Source organism: Manihot esculenta, chromosome 7, assembly GCF_001659605.2.
Source record: "Manihot esculenta cultivar AM560-2 chromosome 7, M.esculenta_v8, whole genome shotgun sequence".
NCBI classification, from domain to species: domain Eukaryota; kingdom Viridiplantae; phylum Streptophyta; class Magnoliopsida; order Malpighiales; family Euphorbiaceae; genus Manihot; species Manihot esculenta.
This window is the reverse complement of record NC_035167.2, coordinates 11037003-11063416: the sequence shown is the minus strand read 5'-3', so window position 1 is coordinate 11063416 and position 26414 is coordinate 11037003. Positions and strand designations below refer to the sequence as shown.

The 26414-nt window shown below is 29.7% G+C and overlaps 2 protein-coding genes and 1 pseudogene across 3 annotated transcripts; all 3 read left to right on the top strand.

Annotated features, from left to right (window-relative positions):
- Positions 1-503: 503 nt before the first annotated feature.
- LOC110618958 lies at positions 504-15140 on the top strand (annotated as a pseudogene).
- On the top strand, positions 14779-19708 carry LOC122724036. The gene is made up of 5 exons (XM_043958259.1): positions 14779-15210; positions 16977-17489; positions 17730-18425; positions 18577-19395; positions 19517-19708. Exons 1-4 carry the CDS (start codon positions 14779-14781, stop codon positions 19390-19392), a joined length of 2457 nt encoding a protein of 818 aa, XP_043814194.1. The 3' UTR covers positions 19393-19395; positions 19517-19708.
- LOC110618600 lies at positions 19688-26414 on the top strand. Of its 2 annotated transcripts, XM_021761768.2 has the most exons (7): positions 19733-20120; positions 21275-21518; positions 23394-23739; positions 23776-23989; positions 24109-24864; positions 25187-25938; positions 26031-26414. In XM_021761768.2, exons 1-6 carry the CDS (start codon positions 19827-19829, stop codon positions 25226-25228), a joined length of 1896 nt encoding a protein of 631 aa, XP_021617460.1. In that variant the 5' UTR covers positions 19733-19826; the 3' UTR covers positions 25229-25938; positions 26031-26414. The 2 variants fall into 2 exon arrangements, with proteins under 2 accessions (XP_021617461.1, XP_021617460.1); XM_021761769.2 differs by having other exon boundaries at positions 19688-20120; positions 23394-23989.

Below are 26414 nucleotides of genomic sequence, written 5' to 3'. Positions count from 1 at the left end.
TAAAATTATATCAAAATTAAATTAAAATTAAAAATTTGAAATTAAAATAAAAATAAAGACAAAAAGTGAGATTTTTTGAGTTAATTAGCTTTTTTTTAATTATATTTATAATACATTATGCCATTACTAGATATAATAGATATATTTGTAAAAGAATATATATGTGATAAAATAATGATTTTTATTTCTTAATTTAAATATTTTAAAAACAATAAATAATTTATTGATATAAATAATAGTCTAATAACTATAATAATGTAAGAGCTTAAAAAAAACTAATGGAATGACAAATACCTTTAAAAAAAATAAAAAAAGAGAATATAAAATTTATGGGATTTAATCTTGCTATAATGACTATTAACTTAATATTTAAAAAAAATATATTATTTTTTTAAATAAAAATTAAAAATTAAAAAAATAAATATGAAATCTCTTAAATTTAAATTTGTTCAGATTATCCTAAGCGAAAAATTTACTGTTTATTTGATTAATTAATTTAAAAATAGCATCATACCATCATAATCTATAAAATCAAGAATACCAGAGAAAATGTCTGAGAGAAAAAACAAAATCTATCAGAAGAGGAAGAGAAGAGAAGACCACAAACCAGAAAGAAAACCATACTCTACCTGTAATTGAAAATTTAATCAGAACTAAAATTAAAAATACTTATTAATTTAAAATCTATTTAATTTATTACAAATGTCTCTCCAAAGATTCATCAAAACCAAAAATCCCCAATACACACACTTCCCCTGTTCTTCTTCCTCTGAATCTACTCCCAATTCTCACTCATCGCTACCAACTCTCTCTCTCTGTGAAGCGTTTTCACTCCCGATTACCAAGGCTAAGGCTGTGACTTCGCCAAATGTGGGTAGAAAGGCCACTGCAGAGAGGAGGAAAGCGACTCCTGTGAGAGATCAAGGGGAGAATTCGAGGCCTCTGGATCAGCATAGGTGGCCGGGGAGGATTAGAGAAGGGAATTTAGGTTCGGCAGAAAGAAAGCCGATGTTGTCTAGGAGTTTGGATTGTAGTGGTGGAGATAAGAGGAGTCTGGGATCTGGGTTGATGATGGTTAAGTCATTGCAGCCATCTGTGATGGTTGATGAGAGGAGGTTGAGCTTGGATTTAGGCGATGCTAAGCAAAACCCAGATGCCAATTCGGTGATTGAATATTCTCTTACTGGTGATCTCACTGTATCTGATAGCGATAGTGTTTCCTCTGGTAGCACTTCAGGATTGCATGAATTAGGTAGTGGGATTTCCAAAGGAAAAAATGGGGCTCATGGCATTTTTGTTTCTGCAAGGTTTTGGCAAGAAACAAATAGCAGGTTGAGGCGCTTGCAGGATCCAGGTTCACTATTACCAACTAGTCCTAATTCCAGAATGAGCATTTCATCAAAAACCAGTCAATCAAAAAGATTTGGTGTTGATGGTACAGTGACATCTCCCAGAACTATTGCTTCTTCAACTATTAGGGGAGCCACGAGGCCTGCCTCGCCTACTAAGCTTTGGACACCTACGGCTTCGTCTCCATCACGACGGATTTCTAGTCCTTCAAGGGTGAGACCCATGAGTAGTTATCCTGGTAGTACACCTTCAATTCTTAGTTTCTCAGTTGATTTAAGGAGAGGGAAGATGGGGGAGGATCGAATTGTTGATGCACATATGTTGAGGCTTCTGTACAACCGTTACTTGTAATGGCGGTTTGTAAATGCAAAGGCAGATGCTTCCTTCATTATGCATAGACTAAATGCAGAGGTATGGTATACACACTTTTCATTGTTTTCTGTCCATTGATTTTGGTTTCTCATCTATAGTAACCATATCCGTAGCATTCCGACTCAAACTTAACCAAATAACTTTTGGACACATTTTTCACTTACTCAGTAGTTTTTGCTAGCTATTATAAACCCATCAATGTTCCTCTAAACAATCTATTCTGGACACTACAATGTCAATAGTAACATCCTTGGCATAATGTAAATTTCTTAGGACTTGTAGCTTCTAATATCAGTTTCTGGAAATGACAAACAAAGAACTGCATTTAACTGGAGCAACGTCAATGCTATAATTTTAGGAAAGATGTTACAGAGTTTCTATGATTTTTTCTTTTGGGATGGTAAAGATTTTTAAGGCTCAAGATTTAACTATACTGCCTAAGAATAGAGTTTAAGCTCTAGATATAGCCAAAAGTGGAATATATACTCAAGGCAATGTGTCTTCCCATCACCTAAAATGGAAAGAAAACAAACTGAACCTTAAAAGTAAGCTTGAGTTTGCATCATTAATCATAGTGAACAGGTATGGACATAGTTACCTAGACCATGGTACTCTTGAGTCCTGGTACGGGTACATGGTATGCTAATTAATGAAATATAGGATAAGTAGGAGGTAACCTTGATTGGTATTAGTGGTATGTTTAGTTAGTATGCCAATTTAATTTGGGAATGTAAATTATATTTACTCAATATAATATAATGTTTAAATACTTAAATATATGATTAATAGTTGATAATATTTATATTTTCTAAAAAATTTTAAATTTTAACTAATAAAATAGCCAGTTACACTCCCACTTCAACCTATTCCACTAACATGTAAATCAACTATCTTGCTTAAAATGTTTCAAAATGTATTCTCTTCTGTTTATTATTCTTTTGCTATAGCCTTTTTCCTCTCCTCCTCTTCTTCTTCTTGTGCCTGCATGGTGCTATTGCACACTTTCATATTTATTGATCTTTCTTCTTCCTTCCTTCCATATTTTCATTTCTTGTGGAACTTATAATTTTGGCAAACTGGATGGTGTCCCTAGCAATTTGGGACAGAAGAGTATTGTGTTTCAAGATGCAGTACCTGGGTCGCGGTTTCCAGGGGGTGAGACAATCTAGTAATTATGGGTATGAACAAGCTTAATGAAGTGAAGCTCTACCTCGAAAATAACAAATGGCTTAGTTCATTTGCAGCAGGCCTATTTAAGAGTCACTTGGTTATGTCTGTACTAGGCACATTTGGCTTCTTCATTTGTTATTCCCTCAGAAATTCAAATGAAAGAGTTCATAGTTTTTTATAGGGTGATCTAAGGTTAGCGAGCATAATTTAAACTATAAAGTGCTCCATTTATTTTAGTTGGGTCAAATTAAAGGTCATCTAAAACTAAGGTAGACTCAATATGACAAACGAAAGTTACTTTAGCTTGTTTGAGGTTCAACAAAACGAAATCTACATGCTTAGGGCATGTTCAGACTTGTTTCTAATAGTTGGTTTGGTTTTGAAGAAAATAATACTTTGCAGTGGATAACTTCTTCTCATAGTTGTTTCTCAGAACAAGTCCATACGTTTACTTGTATACATTCCATTATTTAGACATGAAATGTTATTTTCAGTATTTCGAAAAGCTATTCATGGAAGAGCACATGGAGAAAAATGAACCTTTATCCAAATAAGAAAGTTTCTTCTGTAAAATTTGCTCATTTGAGTTTATGCATGCATACATATATACTTATACACATACATACTTGTATATATATAAAAATATATATTCCAATCAAGCTTTTAAGCATTCAGAGTAGGTGAGGTCATATGCACCTGATTGATTTTCAACGGCAATTCTCTCTTTTGTCTAAATACTCATCTTTTGGATTTGTGATCCATTACTTGTTCTTGCTTGTGTTTAATTTGATATACTATTTGTACTGGTTTCTGCACCTGCAGCACTGTATGACTTTTGTTTGTTGGCAAACTGTAGAGAATAAATATGATGGACACAATTGAGTATTCTTACAGTTTTTGTATTGTTCTTTATTCCAGAAAATTTTGTGGAATGTATGGGTGACCATCTCAGAACTACGGCACTCTGTCATTCTTAAAAGGATCAAGTTACTGTTGCTGAGACAAAAGTTAAAGCTAACTTCTATCCTCAAGGGACAAGTAAGATTTACAAACTCACTTTGCTTTAATTGACTTATAAATCCATTTAGAGCTTCTAATAAACCGTCTGTGCTTAAAATTCAACTATCTATTAGCTTTTCTATTTCTATTGTAGGGTTAAATCTTCCTGTCAAATGTGATGATGGATAGAAAACATGTTTACCTGTTGAAAATAGTTGAAAAACATGACTTTTGTTATAAAGGAAAATAGTAGAAAACAATCTAAAGTTATTTTTCAAATCCTAGCTAAAATTTTGGAAAATGGGCACATGTATAAGCAAAATCTTGTTTTCTAGTTATTTTAAATAACTTTTCAGAAAACTACCCCAGTTTACTTTGAGAGAACACAGCCTTGTTGCATGTAAAATTGAGAATTAAGCATGTCTTTTGCATCACATTTGAAGTATGAATAAATGTTTGAAAAGAGATATCCATCAAGGTGAAGGCTTGAAAATTCATATATAGATAGGCCTGTGCAGCAGGGATTATAGATCCTCAATAGTGTGGCAAATTTGAAAGATCCCTTTGACTTCTACCAGTCTTTTTGTTATAACTGGTTCTTTTATATATTTTCCAACTGTTTTTTGGAATTAGGAGGTTCAGTCTCTTCATGTAATGATTGATGGAGATGGTTGTCATGTGGGTTTAAAAAGTAAGACTGAGGGAGGGAAGTAGAATAGGGGCAGGGGAGATGATTCACTCAACTAAGCCTCTAGTCCTTAGCTAATTAGAGAGAAGGACAATAAGTAAACAAAATCTTAGAGGAGAATTTCTTTAATTAGAGAGAATTTCTTGTATATTTTATAAAATATATTTTTTTAATTTTTATGTTAAAAATTTATTAGTTATCTTAGAGGAGAATTTCTTTAATTAGAGAGATTTTGTGGTGTCTCCTTCTCGTGCATAATGATTTTGCTATAGGTTGTCTTTGGTCTGTCTTCTTTCCTGATAGTCTAGATATGGCATGCTGGCTATTTTATGCTCTGTCGTTGTTGTCAACATTGCTAGTTTTTTGCTCACCTTTCAGACTATTGTTGTTCGGTATTGATCGGCGATAATCTGGTGAGAGTTGCGTTTGATTGGTGATAGTAACGTTAGCATCTCATGGTGCTTATTTTTTGTTCTAGTTCAAATCGGTTCTAGTTCAAATCGATGCTAGACGTAGTTATGAATCAGAATCGGCGATTCGATTTATTGTTCGAATCAAATCGAAATAGATTTGATTTAAAATGGTTCAAGATGGTTTAGGTTTTTTAATAGTTTCAGTCTAGTTTTAAGTTTACAGTTTTGATTTTTCATAATTCTGATTTTTCATGATTCCGGTTCCAATTTCAATTAAATTTAAATTATAAACGATTAATCTAATTTCAATTTAAAAAAAAAATAAAAAAAAAAATTTAAATAAAATACAAAGAAGTAAATATAAATCTTAAGTATTATTGAATATGTATTTTATCAAATAAGAAAATTGTAAAGTGTATCTATTTATATGATATAAAAAAATAATATATGTATAATATAAAAATAAAATAATATTACATTTAAATATCAATAATATTTTTTATAAATTAAAAATAAATTTAAATTTAATTTGCTTATACATTAATTTTAAGTGACATAATTTTTTAAAAATCATTTATTTAAGAAATAAAAAAATCGAATCAAAATTAAATCAAATTGTCGAATTGAACCGATCAATTTTAATTTTGAGTTTGATTCACGGTCTAAACTACCATGGCCATGTCTAGTACATCATCTTATCCTATAGATGGATTGAGTTGAGCTGAATGGTGTGAACTGGATTGAATTATGAGTTTTGGATTGATATGTAATTTACTTGATTTATTTAATATAGTTTGAGTTGCTTTTTTTAGTTTTCTTGAATGGTAGACTGATCTTTAATTTTCTATGTACTTTTGCCTTTTATGGTATTAATAAATGCAATATTATCTTTGCAATGATAAAGAAAATAGTATTTCTTGTTTATTTATACAATGATGACAAATAGATACAAGTTATTTTTCGACAATAGTTTATTTTTTTAACTTTCATTAATTTATCAGAAGTTAATTATTTTATAATTTATTTGAAAAAACCACTCAAAACTAAAAAAACAAAATTATATCTTGAATTTTAGTTATTAAATAATATAAACATAATGTTAAGATTAATGACGATTTTTATCAATAAATTAAATTAAATTTAAAAGTTAATAATAAATTACAATATAATTTTTAAACTTTTATTTAATTAATAAAATAATTCTTTTAAAAGAAATATTTTTGTTTTAATTATGTTCTAAATAATTTAAAAATTGTAAATATTAATTTTAAATTGAATTTTTATTAGCAAATCCTGAAATACCAAAATATTACTTTTAATTTAATTTAAGCTGTATTTATTTTTTAAAGTTTTTAAAATTTATGTACATGGATTTTAATAGTATTAATTATCAATGATATAATATTTATACTTAATATTCTCTACTCTTATGTATATAAGTTTTAAATACTGTTAAAATTAATTTAAATATATTATTTCATTATTTTTAATATGTCTTAATAAAACATTAAGATATATTAGATTTAATTTCTACAATTATTTAATTATGGACAAGGGAAACTAAAATAATTGAAAAAATATGGCGGTTTGTAAATGCAAGGGCAGATGCTTCCTTCGTGTTGCATAAACTAAATGCAGAGGTATGGTATACACACTTTTCACTGTTTTCAGTCCATTGATTTTGGTTTCTCATCTATAATAACTATATCCGTAACATTCATGCTCAAACTTACCCAAATAACTTAATAGTTTTTGCTAGCTATTATAAACCCATCAATGTTCCTCTAAACAATCTATTCTGGACACTACAATGTCAATAGTAACATCCTTGGCATCATGTAAATTTCTTGGGACTTGTAGCTTCTAATATCAGTTTCTGGAAATGACAAACAAAGAACTGCATTTAACTGGAGCAACATCAATGCTATAATTTTAGGAAAGATGTTACAGTTTCTATGATTTTTTTTTTTTTTGGGGATGGTAAAGATTTCTAAGGCTCAAGATTTAACTATACTGCCTAAGAATAGAGTTTAAGCTCTAGATATAGTGAAAAGTGAAATATATACTCAAGGCAATGTGTCTTCCCATCACCTAAAATGGAAAGAAAACAAACTGAACCTTAAAAGTAAGCTTGAGTTTGCATCATTAATCATAGTGAACAGGTATGGACATGGTTACCTAGACCATGGTACTCTTGAGTCCTGGTACGGGTACATGGTATGCTAATTAATGAAATATAGGATAAGTAGGGGGTAAACTTGATTGGTATTAGTGGTATGTTTAGTTAGTATGCCAATTTAATTTGGGAATGTAAATTATATTTACTCAATATAATATAATGTTTAAATAATTAAATATATGATTAATAAGTGATAATATTTATATTTTCTAAAAAATTTTAAATTTTAACTAATAAAATAGCCAATTACACTCCCACGTCAACCTATTCCACTAACATGTAAATCAACTATCTTGCTTAAAATGTTTCAAAATGTTTTCTCTTCTGTTTATTATTCTCTTGCTATAGCCTTTTTCCTCTCCTCCTCTTCTTCTTCTTGTGCCTGCATGCTGCTATTGCACACTGTCATATTTATTGATCTTTCTTCTTCCTTCCTTCCATATTTTCATTTCTTGTGGAACTTCTATTTTTGGCAAACTGGATGGCGTCCCTAGCAATTTGGGACAGAAGAGTATTGCGTTTCAAGATGCAGTACCTGGGTCGGTTTCCAGGGGGTGAGAGAATCTAGTAATTATGGGTATGAAAAAGCTTAATGAAGCGAAGCTCTACCTCGAAAATGACAAATGGGTTAGTTCATTTGCAGCAGGCCTATTAAGAGTCACTTGGTTGTGTCTGTACTAGGCACATTTGGCCTTTTCATTTGTTATTCCCTTAGAAATTCAAATGAAAGAGTTCATAATTTTTTATAGGGTGATCTAAAGTTACTGAGCATAATTTAAACAATAAAGTGCTCCATTTATTTTAGTTCGGTCAAATTAAAGGTCATCTAAAACTAAGGTAGACTCAATATGACAAACGAAAGTTACTTTAGCTTGTTTGAGGTTCAACAAAACGAAATCTACATGCTTAGGCATGTTGAGACTTGTTTCTAAAAGTTGGTTTGGTTTTGAAGAAAATAATACTTTGCAGTGGATAACTTTTTCTCATAGTTGTTTCTCAGAACAAGTCCCTACGTTTACTTGTATATATTCCATTTTTCAGTATTTCGAAAAGCTATTCCTGGAAGAGCACATGGAGAAAAATGAACTTTTATCCAAATAAGAGAGTTTCTTCTGTAAAATTTGCTCATTTGAGTTCCTGCATGCATACATATATACATATACACACAAATATTTGTATATATATATATATATATTCCAAGCAAGCTTTTAAGCATTCAGAGTAGGTGAGGTCATATGCACCTGATTGATTTTCAACAGCAATTCTCTCTTTTGTCTAAATACTCATCTTTTGGTTTTGTGATCCGTTTCTTGTTCTTGCTCGTGTTTATTATATGAAGACATAGTTTTTAATTTGATATATTATTTGTACTGGTTTCTGCACCTGCAGCACTGTATGACTTTTGTTTGTTGGCAAACTGTAGAGAATAAATATGGACACAAAATTGAGTATTCTTACAGTTTTGGTATTGTTCTTTATTCCAGAAAATTTTGTGGAATGTATGGGTGACCATCTCAGAACTACGGCACTCTGTCATTCCTAAAAGGATCAAGTTATTGTTGCTGAGACAAATGTTAAAGCTAACTTCTATCCTCAAGGGACAAGTAAGATTTACAAACTCACTTTACTTTAATTGACTTATAAATCCATTTAGAGCTTCTAGTAAACTGTCTCTGCTTAAAATTCAACTATCTATTAGCTTTTCTATTTGTATTGTAGGGTTAAATCTTCATGTCAAATGTGATGATGGATAGAAAACATGTTTACCTGTTGAAAATAGTTGAAAAACATGACTTTTGTTATAAAGGAAAATAGTAGAAAACAATCTAAAGTTATTTTTCAAATCCTAGCTGAAATTTTGGAAAATGGGCACATGTATAAGCAAAATCTTGTTTTGTAGTTATTTTAAATAACTTTTTCAGCCAGTTTACTTTGAGAGAACACAGCCTTGTTGCATGTAAAATTGAGAATTAAGCATGTCTTTTGCATCACATTTGAAGTATGAATAAATGTTTGAAAAGAGATATCCATCAAGGTGAAGGCTTCAAAATTCATATATAGATAGGCCTGTGTAGCAGGGATTATAGATCCTGAATAGTGTGGCAAATTTGAAAGATCCCTTTGACTTCTACCAGTCTTTTTGTTATAACTGGTTCTTTTATATATTTTCCAACTGTTTTTTGGAATTAGGAGGTTCAGTCTCTTCATATAATGATTGATGGAGATGGTTGTCATGTGGGTTTAAAAAGTAAGACTGAGGGAGGGAAGTAGAATAGGGGCAGGGGAGATGATTCACTCAACTGAGCCTCTAGTCCTTAGAGAGAAGGACAATAAGTAAACAAAATCTTAGAGGAGAATTTCTTTAATCAGAGAGAATTTCTCGTATATTTTATAAAATATATATTTTTTTAAATTTTTATGTTAAAAATATAGGAGAATTTCTTGTATATTTTATAAAATATATATTTTATGGCATTAATAAATGCAATATTATCTTTGCAATGATAAAAAAAAATAGTATTTCTTGTTTATTTATATAATGATGACAAAGAGATACAAGTTATTTTTCGACAATAATTTATTTTTTTATAAGTTATTTTTCGACAATAGTTTATTTTTTTAACTTTCATTAATTTATCAGAAGTTAATTATTTTATAATTTTAATTATTTTATAATTTAGTGAAAAAACCACTAAAAACTAAAAAAAAATAAAATTATATTTTGAATTTTATTTGTTAAATAATATAAATATAATTTTAAGATTAATGACGATGTGCATAGACCTGATGGTAAGTGCATTTGAATAAATCTGGAACGTCTCAGATTTTACTCTTCCACTCTCAATCTCCAATTTTCAGTTAAAAGTTAATAATAAATTACAATATAATTTTTAAACTTTATTAAATAAAATAATTCTTTTAAAAGAAGTATTTTGTTTTTAATTATGTTCTAAATAATTTAAATATTGTAAATATTAATTTTAAATTGAATTTTTTTAGCAAATACTGAAATACCAAAATATTTCTTTTAATTTTATTTAAGCGGTATTTATTTTTTAAATTTATCAATAATATAATCTATTAAAAGTTTAATTAAATATTTATATTAGATTTAATTTCTACAATTATTTAATTATGGACAAGGGAAACTAAAATAATTGAAAAAATATGATGTTATTAAATTTTAAATATTACTAAAATAAAAAAAATTAATTTTAAAATACTATTTTATAAATTTAGTATTTTATGGTGAACTTTTATATTTAATTTAATTCATCTTAAAATTTATTATTGATCTTGAAATTTTTCATTTTATTTATCTAAAAATAAATTTATCTATTATTTTACGTTTCAAAATATTTACTTTTCATCTTCAAATTTTAATACTTCAAATAGTAATTATTTTTTTAAAATTATTTTACTCATTATCTAATTTAATTTTATACATTAATTTTATTATTATAAGTATATTTAGTATGAGATTAAATGAGATTTATATAGTGTGAGATAATACTTAATTTTATTTAGTTATAATTAGTTTTAAATTAAATTTATACTATGCTAATATATCTTCATGTAATATCCGACCTGAATTATATCAAACATAAGAAAAGTTAATAGGATAATAGTTAACCTCACTCTAATATTAAATCAAACATTGAAATTTATTTTTCAGGAAGTTAATTATTATTCCAAATTAAACTATTTAAATTTAGAGATAGTAAATTTTTTTTTTCATAATAAAAGTGTTGTTTTATGAGTGATAGTAGATTATTTAATAGCTTTCATGGATTATTTAAATTTAGAAAATATAAATTTAATAAGTAATAGGTTAAATATTTAAATTTTAATTAATAAACAATAGATAAGAATTATTATAATTTTACTATATTATTATTAACTTTTATAAAAAATATTCTTCTTAATATATAATTATTTTATGTATTTTATTTTTCTTTTATCGCTTATTTAAATCGAATTCAGACTCTTGACTTAAATTTATATATCCACCCTTAAAACTTTTTATATTCTGTTCGTCTAAAATTATAATTATTTCATCTATTATAGACATTAATTAAAAACTATTGGATGAACTTATGAAAACATAATTTTTCTCTTTTCATAATTTTTCTCTTAAAATACTACGTGTAAAGTTTACGATCTATAAATATTTTGTACTAATAGTTAAATTTATAAGTTTTTTTTGAAAGTTTTAAAACTATCTGGTATTAAAATATTTTAATAAATAAAATTATTCATTTAATTTTTATAATATAAAAAATTATTAATTAATTTTTTAATTTTAAAAATTATATTAAATATTTAATTTTAAAATGATTTACTAATTAATTATTTTATTAATTTTAATCTGTTAAATATTTTATTATTTAATTTTTATAATTTTAAAAAATTTATTAATTAATTTTTTAAATTTTTAAAAAATTTATTAATTAATATATTTGTATCAAAAGTATTTTAAAATTTTTTATTATATTTAATAAAAAAATTAACTAATAAAATTTTCAAAATATTAATATATTTTTAAAATTAAAAAATTATAAATATTTTTAAAATTAAAAAATTATAAATATTTTTATATTATAAAATTAAATAATAATTTTTTAATATCATATAAAAGGAACAATAAACGAGAAACGAAGATAAAAAGTAAAAGACTCATGGATCAAGTAAAAATAATAATCTTTAAAAAAATATAAATAAATTTATTTGGTTTGAAATTTAAAATTTGATATTTTGTTGATTTAAAAATTATTATTTTTTAAAATTAAAAAATTAATTAAAAATTTTTTATATAATATAGAAATTAAGTAATAATTTTTCAATATCCTATAAATGAAAAATTAAAACGAAGGTAAAAAAAAAACTGAAGAATAGATCAAGTGAAAAAAAATATTTTTTTTAAAAAATATAAATAAATTTATTTAGTTTAAAATTCAAAATTTGGTATCTTGTTGATTTAAATTGTTAATTTATTATGTATTAACAATTTAACTTCACATTATTTATTTTAACATATTAATATAATTAATTTAATTATAAAACTAAAGCAATAATTAAGTCAACTCCTACGTTCCCTTGTATTCAGTATTCACCAACCTTTAGCGACTTTTTTGCTTTTCTGTTGATTTCAGCAGTCCTTTCTTGTCTTTATTTTCTTTTATTTTGTTCCACTCTGATTTCTTGGTTTATTTTGTTTTTGCTCTGAGATTTCAAAAAAGAAAATCAAAATGGTTCTTGATATCTTTATCTCCATCTTCACTGAGGTCATTAAAGAACCCATCATGGAATTTGTTGTCGTCCCAATCAAACGACATATCAGCTACCCTTTCACCTACAAGATCAAGGTTGAGAAACTCCATCATGAGGCTGGGAGATTGAAGAACAGAACAGTCAAGTTGCAGCAGGCTGTTGAGGAGGCTACAAGGAAAGGGGAAGAGATCTATGAAAGTGTTAACAAGTGGCTGATCGATGCAGGCAAAGCTATTGAAGAAGCTGAGGAATGTATCAAAGGCGAAGAACAAGCGAAAAAGAGGTGTTTCGTTGGATTATGTCCTGATTTGAAGACACGCTACCAGCTTAGCAAGAAAGCAGAGAAGAAAGCTCTGGCAATTCATGAGCTGGCGAATGAAGGCGACCTTGATTCAATTTCCTTCCGTCCCCCTCTACAGCAGATAGTTGCCCCGTCAGTATATGCTCGTGAGGGCTTGAATTCAAGAGAGTTGTTCTTGGAGAAAGTTATGGATGCACTATTGCATCCAGATCTTAATATGATCGGGGTATATGGACTTGGAGGTGTGGGTAAGACCACCCTAGCAAAACAGGTCCATAGAAAAGCTATAGAAGAGAACCTGTTCGACGTCGTGGCTATGGTTGCTGTAAATCAAACACCAGAACTCCGAAGAATTCAATCGGAGATCGCTGATATCCTGGGCTTGAAATTTGATGTGGAGGAAATACCTGGAAGAGCTAATCGGCTATATGAGAGGTTGAAGAAAGAGTTGGAGAAAGAGAAGAAAGAGTTGGAGAAAGAGAAGAAGGTACTTATAATTCTTGATGATATTTGGAAAAAACTTGATTTAAATGCAGTAGGAATTCCCTTTGGAGATGGTTTCAAAGGATGCAAAATACTTCTCACCTCAAGGGGACAAGATGTGTTATCTCGCGAGATGGGCACACAGAAAGAATTCAAGCTCGACGTTCTACAGGACGATGAGGCCCGGAGTTTGTTTGAAATAACTGTAGCAGGTGCTAAAGATTCAGAATTGCCCCCTATCGCCGCAGAAATTGCTAAAAAATGTGCAGGATTGCCTCTTCTACTGCTCACAGTGGCGACGGACTTGAGAAATAGAGAGTTATACGCGTGGAATGATAAGCTCAATCAGCTATCCGAGTTTGACAACGAAGAAATCTATTTGAAAGTGTACACGATTCTGGAGTCAAGCTACAATAATTTGTGTAGCAATGAAGTCAAGTCGTTTTTCTTGCTTTGTGGTCTGTTAGGACAATCTAATATTGAAATCCAGTCCTTGCTGAAATACGTTATGGGTCTTAGTTTATTCAAGAACATTTCCACTGTCCAGGGAGCAAGAAACAAAGTATATAGTTTGATTGATACCCTTAAAGCGCAGAGCTTATTGCAAGATGGCGACATGTATGGATTCGTAAAAATCCATGATGTTCGAGATACTGCTCTCTTGATTGCATCTAGAGAGCAACATGCGTTTATAGTTACAAGTGGCAGGGAGTTGATGAAATTCCCAAATAAGGATTGCACCGGAATTTCTCTGCCGTATTGTGATATTGAAAATCTCCCCGAAGGATGGGAGTGCCCAAAAGCAGTGGCACTACTCCTTTTTACAGAAATTTTTTCTTTGCGAATCCCACATCAGTTTTTCAAGGGCATTAGAAACCTCCAAGTAGTGGATTTTACTGGGATTCATTTTGTGTCCCTCCCTTCATCGCGCGCTTTCCTATCCAACCTTCGTACCCTTTGCTTGCATCGATGCCAACTGGACGACTTAGCTATCATTGGAGACTTGAAGCAACTACGAGTTCTTAGTTTTGCAAACTCCTACGTTGTTGAGTTGCCCAGACAAATAGAGCAACTGACTCGACTAAAAGTCTTAGATGTGAGCAATTGTTCCAAACTCAAAATGATTCCAGCAAATGCCTTATCAAAGCTGTCGGATCTTGAAGAACTGTACATGAGTAACAGCTTTGTTGAGTGGGAGTCCGATGGGAACAATGCAAGCCTTGCTGAGTTGGAAAAGTTGTCTCAGTTGACTACCTCGGAAATGCAAATACTGGATGACAAGATATTACCAAAACGCTTGTTCTCCAATGGCCGCTTGCAGAGCTTCAGAATACTGATAGGGGATAACTGGGACTGGGATGACAACTATAAAACCTCTAGAACGCTGAAACTTAAGCTCAAGGCAAGCATTCATTCAGGATACGGGATTAAAGTGCTATTGAGGGAGACTGAAGATTTATGCTTAGATGAAGTGAGGGAGGATGAGAACTTGTTGTATGATATTGACGGGTCGGCTTTCCAAAATTGAAGTATCTCCGAGTCCAAAATAATCATGTCATTCAACATATCATCGATTCGACAAAGTGGACATCACATAATTCTAGTCTCTTTGATTTTGGAAAATTTAATGAAGTTGGAGAAGATTTGTCATGGTCGCCTCACACCAGGATCTTTTAATAAATTAGAAATTTTACAAGTGAGAAATTGTTGGAGATTAACGCATCTCTTCTCGTTATCTACCGCCAAGTGTCTTTTGCAACTACAGGAAATGGAAGTGAGAGATTGTCCTAAAATGGAAGCTATTGTTATTGATGAAAGTGAAAACAGTAACGAAGTACTTGAATTCAATTGCTTGCGCTCCTTGAATTTGCGAAATCTTCCAAATCTTAGAAGTTTTCACACCAAAATAAAGGCATCACCGAAAATTGAGGAATTTCTCTCAGAACGGGAGAATGATACTCACTTATCACTTTTCAGCAGAACGGTACGCGGATACTAGTCTTTCAATATTTGATATTAATCCTTAAATTTTTAAATATTTTAATCATTATTAGTCATTATTATTAATAATTTATAAAAAAAAATTATATAAATAATTATATTTCATTATCGATTACACTATATTTTATTGATTTAAATCTCTTTAAATTTCTTAAAACGAAAAAGATATTCTGATTTTTATTATTAAATATAATTTTATTGTTTATGAAAATTTAGAACATAGTCACCAGAATATAATTTTTATAATTTTTTATTATTCATATTTAGTTTATTTTATGAGTATATTATATGAATAAGGTGATCAAACAATAAATATGAATTAATTGTGATAATTTCATATTTAAAATTATATATTTACATTATTACTCCTTTTAACATATTTTTTAAAAACAATTTGACCATTTTGAAATTTGAATCACAAATTCTCTTTCATTAAAAACACTATACTCTTATTTGATATGCACTTCTTCTAAGAAAAAAAAATTAAATTCTATCAATGAAATTCAATTTATTTCTATTCATAAAAGAATTCATTTATTTGGAATCAATTTAAATGTAATAAAATTCATTTTATATTTGATAAATTAATAATAAAATTTAAATTGATTTAATTTATTCATCATTCTTATTATTTTTAAACAAAATATAAATATTTATTTTTATAAATAATAATTATTTTCACCACATTCATTAAAAAATCATTATTAATATTTTTATAACATTTAAAATCTGAATTTTATATAATTTTTACCATTAAACATATAATTTTTTTAAATTAATAAAATAATATAATAAATTTTTAATATTAATTATAAATACATTAAATATTAATAGTTACTATTAATTTAAAATAATTTTTATAAAGATTAATAATTAATTAAAAATAAAAAAAATAAATTTAAAATTTAAAATTAAAAATAAATAAAATAAATAAAATTTTAAAAAATAATAATAAAAAAAATATAATTTTTTTTCTCGTCATTAAATAATTTTCAAAAATAATAATAAAAAAAAAAAAGCTGACGGAAATAGGAGGGATCCTTATATTTTTTGATTGACCAATTTTTTAAAAAAAGTAATTATAAAATGATTATAATAATATAATATAAATTTTTAAATGAGACATATATATAAAAATATTTTAATATGGTAAGTGTCGGTCGTCGTACTAAATTACTAAATTTTAAATGATTAAAATTAATAAATAGCAAGTCCATTTAAACCCATAGAACCCGACTCTAATTTAATTTATCCTTTCATTTTAATAATTTAATTTAATGTATTTTTATATTTTATTTTTAAAGTTATCTCATATTTTTTTATGATAAAATTTAATGAATATTTTTAAATTATTGTAATTAGTGAGAATATATTAAGAATTACTTTATATTTTTAATTGTATTTTTTATGATTGGATTATAACAAATTAAGTTAAGAAATTTTCAAATTTGATACTTAAATATTTATTTTTTTAAAAAAATATAAAGATTTATACATTTAATTTTAAATTGAAGTAATTATTTTTATTATTTTATTAAGTTATACAAGATTTACTTGTATAAGAGGTGTAAGTATATATAAAATTAACTAATTGCCTCCACTTAAAAAATTGACTAATTGCCTTCAAAACTAAGAAAGGATATTAAAGACTTTTTACATTTTTTTGGGAATTCATTGTTGATCCGTAAAGCATTTCTATTTATTTTGATAGAAAAATAGTGCTTCAAACAAAGGTGTTATCTGCTGTAGGTTTCTTTCCCCAACTTGGAGCACCTTGAATTGCATTCAATTAGTTGTGAAAAGATATGGCACAACCAACTTTCTGCAACTTCTTCAAAATTAGAGAGACTGTCTGTGATTGGTTGCAACGAGTTGAAGCATTTATTTACAACTTCAATTGTTAAAAGACTCTTGCAGCTCAAAACACTTCAAATTTTCTCTTGTACTTCTATGGAAGAGATAATACTAACAGAGGAATTTATAGAAGAGGAAGATAAGAGGATGAATCACATACTCTTCCCTATATTGGATTGCCTGACACTTCTGTATCTTCCAAAGTTGATTAGATTCTGCACTGGATATCAAATTGAATTTCAATCTCTTAGAGACTTGAACATAAGAATGTGCGATGCATTGATGTGCTTGGTCCCCAGTGTCCCTCATACAGGCATGATGGAAAAACAAGATGACACAGAAATGAATCAGAGTCAGAATCAGAATCAAAATCAGAATGCTGAAATTCAATCTCTCTTCAATAGAATGGTGATTAATTTTACCCTTCTCTCTTTATGCATGCATAAATGCATACATATTTGGACATCCTATAGTCAAATGGCCTTCATTAATAGGTAGGCCTAATCCCTCTGTTGTCTAAAAGACCTTAATTTGATGGGCCTCCGCTTCACATCACCTCGAATGATTACATTTTTGTCTCATATTTATTTAACTTATGCTTATGTTGAAGTTCCCGCATTTACTAAATCAGTGTGTTTGGCATTGCAGGTTGGTTTTCCTAACTTGGAGAGATTGAGTCTGATAGGCATAAATGAGTTGAAAAGGATATGGCACAGCCCACTAGCAACAAATTCCTTCTTTAAACTGAAGTCATTGAATGTTTCTGATTGCCACAGATTGATGACTGTTTTTCCATCAAATGTCTTAGAAAGATTTCGAAGAATGGAGGAGTTGGATGTGAGCAATTGTGCTTCATTGCAAGAGATATATCAACTTGAAGGGTTCAATGTTGATGAAGCATTTGAGTTGAGAAGATTAAATATAGGTGGACTGGGATCGTTGAAGCATGTATGGAGGAAGGATCCACAAGGAGTTTTCAGTTTTCAAAATTTGAAATCAGTTAGAGTTTTATATTGCGATGTTCTAAACTATCTATTTTCAGCCTCCATTGCCGAGAGTTTTTTGCAGCTTGAAGAGCTTACAATAATCGAGTGTGGGGTTGAGGATATTATAGCAAATCCTGAAGATGTGGAACAAGCTGCTTATTATCGTTTTAAATTTCCTCAACTAACATCCCTTCAACTTACAGATCTATCAAAATTAAGGAGTTGGTATCCAGGGACACACATTTTTGAATGTCAGAAATTGACAAGTTTGAATGTTCGTAATTGTCACAAAATAATAAAATTCAGTTCCCAAGAAATAGACGAAGAGAGCAGACAACCAATACTTTTTTTGGAAAAGGTAAGATCCTTTCCTTTTTTACTTCATAATATATTAGTTGAAAATTTTTTTCCTCAAATTTCCTTAAATATTTCAAATTAAATTGTACTTGTAATTAGTTTAACATTGTACTTGTAATTAGTTTAACAATATACTTATTTGTTGTGCATAGATGAGTCCCAACTTGGAGGAATTGACTTTAGAGCACAAGGACTTGATTGTGGTACAGCAAGGACAATTCTTTTCTAAACTCAAAATGCTTACTTTGACCAACTTACAGAACAAATCTCGCCCTTTCATAATTGGTTTCCTTGAAAGATTATATTCTGTGGAAACAATTTTGGTAGAAGATTATAATTCTTCAGAAGTGTTAGAAGAGTTGTTCTCATATGAAGGACTTGCCGGAGAAGAAGAAGAACATGCCAGGACACTTGCACGAGTGAAAATTTTGAAGCTACAGAGCGTTTATAATTTAAAGCATATATGGGACCCAGACTTCGGACTGAAACCACTTCTTCAGTATCTCGAGACTTTGAGTGTATATGGTTGTGATAGTTTGATCAACGTAGCACCATCCTCATCATCTTTCCAAAATCTAGCAACTCTTGAAGTGAGTTACTGTGCAGGATTGGCAAACTTGATAACAGCGTCCACAGCCAAGTCCATGGTGCAACTCACCAAAATGACAGTACGAAGGTGCAAAATGATGACAGAAATAGTGACCAGTGATGGAGATGATCATACAGAGGATGAGATTATTAATTTCGACAAACTGAAATGTTTGGAACTTGATGGTCTGCCTGGTCTCATCAGCTTTTGCTCCGGCAATAACGCCTTCAATTTTCCAGCTTTAGAAAATGTTACCGTCAAGGGATGCTCCCGGATGAAGATTTTCGCTTTCGGATATCTAAATACACCAAAGCTACGAGGAATACTCCTGGGAGATCAACGGCGTTGGGGGGGAAACCTTAATGCAACACTAGCATAAATGGTATTTGCGTATTTATTCTTATGCTTTATTCTTAATTTTCATGATATCTGTTGCATGCATATATGTTATGTGTTTATGATAAGTCAGTTCCTTTGTTTTTCCCTTTGTCTTGTGGGATCAGACATTTTACCAATATTTTAAAGCATCTGAATTTCCTGAGCTCTGGCATGATAGGATGCAAGGAAGACTCTTACGCAATGTAGAAAGGCTTGAGGTGGATAAATGTGCAATGTATAACAAAAGAAAGGGGCTTTGGAAGGGGTATCTGCTGATGATGGGCTACTTCCACGACTAAAGAAATTGCAATTAACAAGTCTTCCGATGTTGAGACATTTATGGAACAAGGATCCCAAAGGAATTTTAGAATTCAAGAACCTAAAGGGGCTCATGTTAAAAACTGTAGCAGCTTGAAGTATATTTTTACATGGTCGATGGCATTGTGCCTCTTGCATCCGGAAAAGATAGAAATATACAATTGTAAGATGAATGAAGGAATCATAGAAAAGGAGGAAGCAGCTGATAAAATGATATTATTGCCTTCATTGAAATCTATAGTCCTTAAATGTTTGCCTAGATTTTCCAGATTGTGTTCAGGATGGAGTAATGTGGAATGTCCATTGTTGAAGGAGATGAGCATACATGAATGTCCAAGCTTAAAGAATATCTTTGCCACACAGACACTAGTGAACACAATTGATGAGTTTCATACACCTTTTCTTTATAAGGTTAGTTTTCTATTTATTTTTTTTTCAAATATTGCATTTGAGAAGTATAAAAGCACTAATTTATATGTCAGTTTATTTTATTTAAATAACTTTTACATTTAAAAAGTATTTATAATGTTAATTTTTTTTCTAATTTTTTTTTAAAAAATAAGTGTTTTTTCAAAAAAAATCTTATAAAACTTTTCATTAAAAGATATAGAAAAAAAATCATACGTTAAGAATTTAATTTATTTACCATATTTATTACTAAAATAAAATTTTATCTTCCTTAATAAAAACTGAAATAAAAAATACATTAATTTTATTTTAATTATTCAAATTCATTATACACATGAATTCAAATTAATTTTATTAACTTGAATTAAAATTTTTGGAATATCAAATATTTTAATTAAGCATGTTATTATATATATATATATATTTTAACTTTTACTCAAATTTTTAATTCTTCTATTTGAGAAATTTTTCAAATTTACTCCAAATTAACTTTATATTAGAGAAATTTAAAAATTTAATATATTTTTCTATTCTCTTTAAAAATTCTTAATTAATTAGGTTGTTAAAATAAAAAAAAATCAATTAAATAAATAAAAAAATCAATTAAATAATTATAAAAAAGTGCTGAAATTATTTAATAATAATATAAAATATTTATATTTTTCATTGTTTTAATAAACTTTTAAATTTATATTCATTGGATAAGTTTATCGGTTAATAATCATTAAAATTTACTACCATATAAGCTTATATATACATTTCAGAAATTTTATATAAAAATAAGGTTATCATTTATACTAATATAAAAATATTTGTATTAATAAAAATAATAAAATAAGAAAAAATAAATATAAAACTTTAAATATAGCTAAAGGAAAATCAAGTAATTTTTTTAAACATTTGAAGATAAAAGAAAAAAAAATAGTGAGATATGTAATATATTTACTATATTTTTACTTTAATAAATATATTTATAGTTTTTATATCTAATTTTGCTCCACATTAAACTTTAATAATACATATTTATTGTAACATAAAATTGTTTTCTTATTAATATATTAATTAATTAAATATATTATGAATTTTTATAAGCATCTGGGAATTTATCATTAACAATCTTTTACTAATTAGAAATTTTTTTATTTGGTGATGTGCAGATGTTTCCAAATTTGGAAAAGTTTTCGTTAGACAAGAAGTTTACCATAACCATACTTGGATCTCAGCTTCCAACAGGCTTCTTTTTCAAAGTAAAAGTTCTTGAATTGAGTTTCTTTCTAAACAAATATCATGTTCCTCTGTTTAGTTTACTTCCAATATTCCCCAATCTCGAAAGATTTGAAGTTCTTGATTCTTCTCTCAACAAGTTACTTCCATTTGAAGGACTGGTTGGTGACCAAGAAGATTGACTCGCGGTTGTCGAAGCCAGTCAAAAATAACATTTCCGGTTATCAACAATATTACTACTGCAGATAGTGATAAAGGATCGAATCCACATAGAATTGAAAACTTATTTATTTTCCTTATCAAAACCAAAAGAATTAACTGAAACAAAAATAAACTGAAAGAGAAGTAAATTGAAAGCGAAACAAATGGAAAGCAAAATAAACTGAAAGCAAAATAAACTGAAAGAGAAATAAACGGAAAGCAAAATAAACTGAAACGAGATAAAACGGAAAGCAAAATAAACTGAAACGAGATAAAACTGAAAGAGAAATAAACAGAAAGCAAAATAAATTAAAACGATATAAAATTGAAACCAACTAAACTGAAAGTAAAATGGGGGGTTTTGAGATTGATTTAATTAATCTAAAACTGAAAGCAATAAAAATAAAGCAAATAATAAAAATAAAGAGAAATCAATAATAAGAAAGATCTAGTTGAAGAGTTGGATCCACTTCAGTTGTTGGGATTGATCATTGACACTTAGATGGAGATGAAAGACGTTTCTCACCACCATGTCTCTCCTTATGATTAAACTAATTAGGGAACGTCCTCTAATTAATTTCTAATTAACAAATTGCCAAGGAACGTCCTTGGGGCTTAGGCATCAAACAATTGTTAATTGCATGAAGAAAGAGAGAGATCCAATCCTAACTACTCAAACGCATGAGATGTTGCTAGATCATACAATTCCTTAGTTGTTACACCAAGTATTCTTATGTTTGAATAATTTCAGCAATTACGGACTAAAAATTATCCAAACTAACAATTAATTACCTTGCAATCACAAATCAAGTGGCCAATTTGATCAAAACAACAAAGTAACAATAGATTTCAAGCATGAATTATATGAATATTGAATAACCAAAAGACAAACAATGTGTGTTCAGATCTCACAATCCATAAAACAACTAAAGTATCAACCAATCTTTAACTAGAATAAAAGGTTTCAGCCACTCATGGCTGAAACAAAATAAAAAAATAAAAGAAAGGAAGAAGAAGAGATGGTGTCACTTGCAATCCCGTAGGTGTCTCCAAAGTGGTCTTGAAAGGGCATGGGGAGGCTCCTTATGTGTCTTTTTATACTTGAAAAGTGTTGTCCTAGATGATACTTGCTTCCTAATTAGTGAAGAGGCTGCCCAAGGTGTCAAGAGGCTGCCCAAAATGCCCTTGGTGAGAAGGGAAAAACGTGGGGCATGTGTTCAAGTGCAAAGTGCAAGGAGTGGGACCTTTGGTCTTTGCTTGCTGCCCAAGTGTCTTCAAGATGCTGCCCAAGGTGCCCAAGAAGCCTCTTCACACCATCCTTGCCGCCCATGCACAATTAAGAAAGGTGGAGCCTCCTTTTGCAATTTGAATTTTGAATGTGCATGGCATGAAGTGGGAAACATGTGATCTTTGGATTTGGCTTCCTTAATAAGTTGAATCTTGAAATTCAAATTTTGAATATGAATCTTGGAAATTTTGGAAATTTGAATTTCAAAATACTTTCCTTATTTGGCTCTTCATTTATGGGAACTTGAGACTTGGCTTCTTAAACAAGGAAAAGGCTACTTGAAGATTTGAAAATTGAATTTCAAATCGCCTTGGCTGAATGTTCTTTCCATATTTGCCACTTTCCTTATTTAGCACTTTCCTTATTTAGATTGACTTGGTTTCAACTTAGCAGGCTTGCACTCTTTTGCTCCAAATAAGGCAGTTTTAGGGGGATTTTCTCCAAAATGTCCTTTTACACGATTTTCTGCAAAATAATATCAAAAGCACTAAATTAAGCAGAAATGATGTAAATAATCATCAATAATATCAAGATAAAATGGACTAATTTATGCTCTATCAAAGATATCACTACAATTCCACATATAAGAGATTTAAAGCTTAAAAATCTTCCTGATTTGAAGCATATATGGAATCCAGATGGCCAACTGCATGACCCATTAATTCAATCTCTTGAGACTTTTGAGATAGAGTCTCGTGGAAATTTGATTGTTTTAGCACCATCCTCTGTGTCTTTGGGAAATCTGAAAACTCTCAAAGTATGTGGATGCAACACATTGGCAAATATTTTTACATCAGCCGCAGCCAAAAGTATGGTACAACTTGAGACATTGATTGTAAGATCTTGCAATATGTTGACCGAAATAATAGGAGGTGTTCAAGAGGATGGATCAACTGATGAGATTGTTTTCAGTAAAATGAAAACATTAGAACTTGAAGGTTTACAGAACCTCACAAGCTTCTGCTTGGGCAGTTACACTTTCAATTTCCCATCTTTAGAACGAGTGGATGTTTTCAGATGCCCCAAGTTGAGGACTTTCACTGTCCGCCAGCTGAGCTCACCAAAGATACATGGTGTATTCACAGGCTTCAGATCCAATCCAACATTTCATTGGGAAGGCGATCTCAATGCGACCATTGAACAGATTTACATGAAATATGTACGTATTTACCAACTCTTGCTTCTCCCTGTATTAAACTCAGTCATGCTAATTTGTTTGGTTAAATGTATCGATGCTTGTTTATTGTTCTCCAATAATGCAATATTTTGGATTTGTAGGATGGATTTAAAGGGATAGATGATGTTCAACTCTCCAGCTTTCCCATGCTGAAAGAAAAATGGCATGGCCAATTTCCATTCGAGAACTTGGAGTACTTGGAAAGATTGGTGCTGGACGAGTGTGCATTTTTCTCAAATGCCATATCATCAAATCTACTAATGCACTTGTACTTTTTAAATGAGTTGGCTGTAGAAAGATGTGATTTAGTAGAAGAGCTGTTTGAATTAGAAGGCTTGAATGCTGATGAAGGTGATGTTGGGTTATTAAAGTCTCTAGGAGAATTGAGGTTAATCGATTTGCCTACATTGGTCCATGTGTGGAACAAGGATCCTCAAGGAATTATGAGCTTTGAAAACCTAACATTGTTGCAAGTTGAGAATTGTAGCAGCTTGACTAATATATTTACTCTGTCCATGGCTTCGGGTCTTGTAAATCTCCAACATTTGGAAGTAAAAAGATGTAATTTGGTGGACCATGTCATCATAAAAGAAGCAGAAGAGGAAATAGGGAAGGATAATACCATATTTCCATCAATGCAGTCCATAATTCTAGAGTGTTTGCCTAGCTTATCAAGTTTTTATTCTGCAAGTGGTGTTCTGAAATTACCATCCTTGAAAGGAATTGAGATAGTTGGCTGTCCAAACATGGAATTACTGGCTTCTAAACTTTGCAAAGAGATGGATCTAAGCATGATTGCTGAGGGAAATGAAGAAAGAATTCACGAGGGGGACTTCAATATTTCAATTGGTGGGAAGGTCAGTTTTCTGTATAATGAGTTTAATTTCTTGTTCAATTTCATCATTGTACTAACTGGAGATTTTCAATTTAGTTGCTTTGTCCAAATTAATTAAGAAGTTTGAACTTAAGCTCAATTTAGCTCAATTTAAAAAATTTAAAAAGTTTAATTTCTTGATTTTTCCAACTCTTAGCCTGAAAAATGGAAAATTTTAATTTACTGGGATTTTTAAGATGTTTGTTTTCATTTACATTTCATTTCTAAGACGAACTTAGTATGTTCTTCATGTTTTGATCATCTTATATCCTTATTTATTAATTATTATTTTTTTGATTAATTAGGTAATCGTCCCAAGTTTAGAAGAATTGGGAGTGGAATATTAAACCATAAAGAATATTTGTTCTCAAACATCCCAACCTGATTTCTTGTGTGGACTGAAAGGCATTGAGTTGACATGTATTTCTAGCGACTCAACACTTTTGCCATCTCATTTCTTCGAAAGCTTACCTAATCTGGAGAAACTTGTTCTGAGTGATGCTTCTTTCGAAGATATCATTTTCTGTGAAGAGATTATTGGCGAGGAAATACATCCTCAATCGGTTGTGAAATTGAACAAACTAAGTTTGTCTAAACTACCAAGGCTCAAGGTGTTACTGTCATCCTCTGTTTCTTTTCAAAATTTAACAGCGCTGCAGGTATCAAATTGTCAAGGTCTAGTAAATTTGTTGTCTTCTTCAACAGCGAGAAGTCTTGAACGACTTGAAAAAATGTAGATAGAGGAATGTGAACTGATACAAGAAATCGTAGTGGCTGAAGTAGATAGAGAAGAAGAAGTGGAGAATGAGATTTGCTTCAGCCAACTGAAATGTTTGGAACTTCGACGTCTATCAAGCCTCTCTAGCTTCTGCTATGGGAATTTGACTTTCAGTTTCCCATCTATGGAAGAAGTGATCATTGTAGAATGCCCCAATATGAAGATTTTTGCTCAAGAAGCACGCCGCAACTGTGGAGAGTTCAAACAGGAGGACGTAAATATGAATGGGAATGGAAAGGCAGCCTTAATAACACCATTCAAGCATTATTTATGGAAATGGTAACATTTATTGCCAAAAATTAATACATATTTTTTTATACCTCAATGATCACAAGATTGCTCATTCTTTTACTGTCAAATTACTTTCCCAGAAAGCTGAAGATAAGGGGATAGGCCAATGTTCATATGGGTGAGCTTGGATAAGAAGGCTAACGATCAAGTGATTTATGATAGATAAACTCACATTTTTCAAATTGAAGATAGATGGTGAGACTACCATTTGGTACCATTTGATCTCTTGGGGATTAGCTTGTCTTTCTTTCATGAATAAGAATCAATATTGCTGCATGCCGAGTTTTTCAGCATTGACAAGACTAAACTATCCATTTTGTCATGCCTGAATCTGTGTTTTATTTATATTATACTTCCAATTTTGAATTTCTTGTATTATTTTTTTGGCCCATTTTGCTTTTATTTGAGTTTTTGAATTCGATTGTTGGAGCTTGAAATACATTAGAAGATTTTCCGCTCTTCTA

What these genes read in the sequence shown, in the direction of transcription:
- LOC122724036 (XM_043958259.1), top strand. Translation starts at nt 14,779, where the DNA reads ATGTCATTCAACATATCATCGATTCGACAAAGTGGACATCACATAATT. An exon ending in TATCACTTTTCAGCAGAACG is followed by an intron (nt 15,211 to 16,976) that starts GTACGCGGATAC and finishes TATCTGCTGTAG; the next exon opens with GTTTCTTTCCCCAACTTGGA. An exon ending in AATCTCTCTTCAATAGAATG is followed by an intron (nt 17,490 to 17,729) that starts GTGATTAATTTT and finishes TTGGCATTGCAG; the next exon opens with GTTGGTTTTCCTAACTTGGA.
- LOC110618600 (XM_021761769.2), top strand. Translation starts at nt 19,731, where the DNA reads ATGGAACAAGGATCCCAAAGGAATTTTAGAATTCAAGAACCTAAAGGG. An exon ending in ATACACCTTTTCTTTATAAG is followed by an intron (nt 20,121 to 21,274) that starts GTTAGTTTTCTA and finishes GGTGATGTGCAG; the next exon opens with ATGTTTCCAAATTTGGAAAA. An exon ending in ATATTTCAATTGGTGGGAAG is followed by an intron (nt 24,865 to 25,186) that starts GTCAGTTTTCTG and finishes TTGATTAATTAG; the next exon opens with GTAATCGTCCCAAGTTTAGA.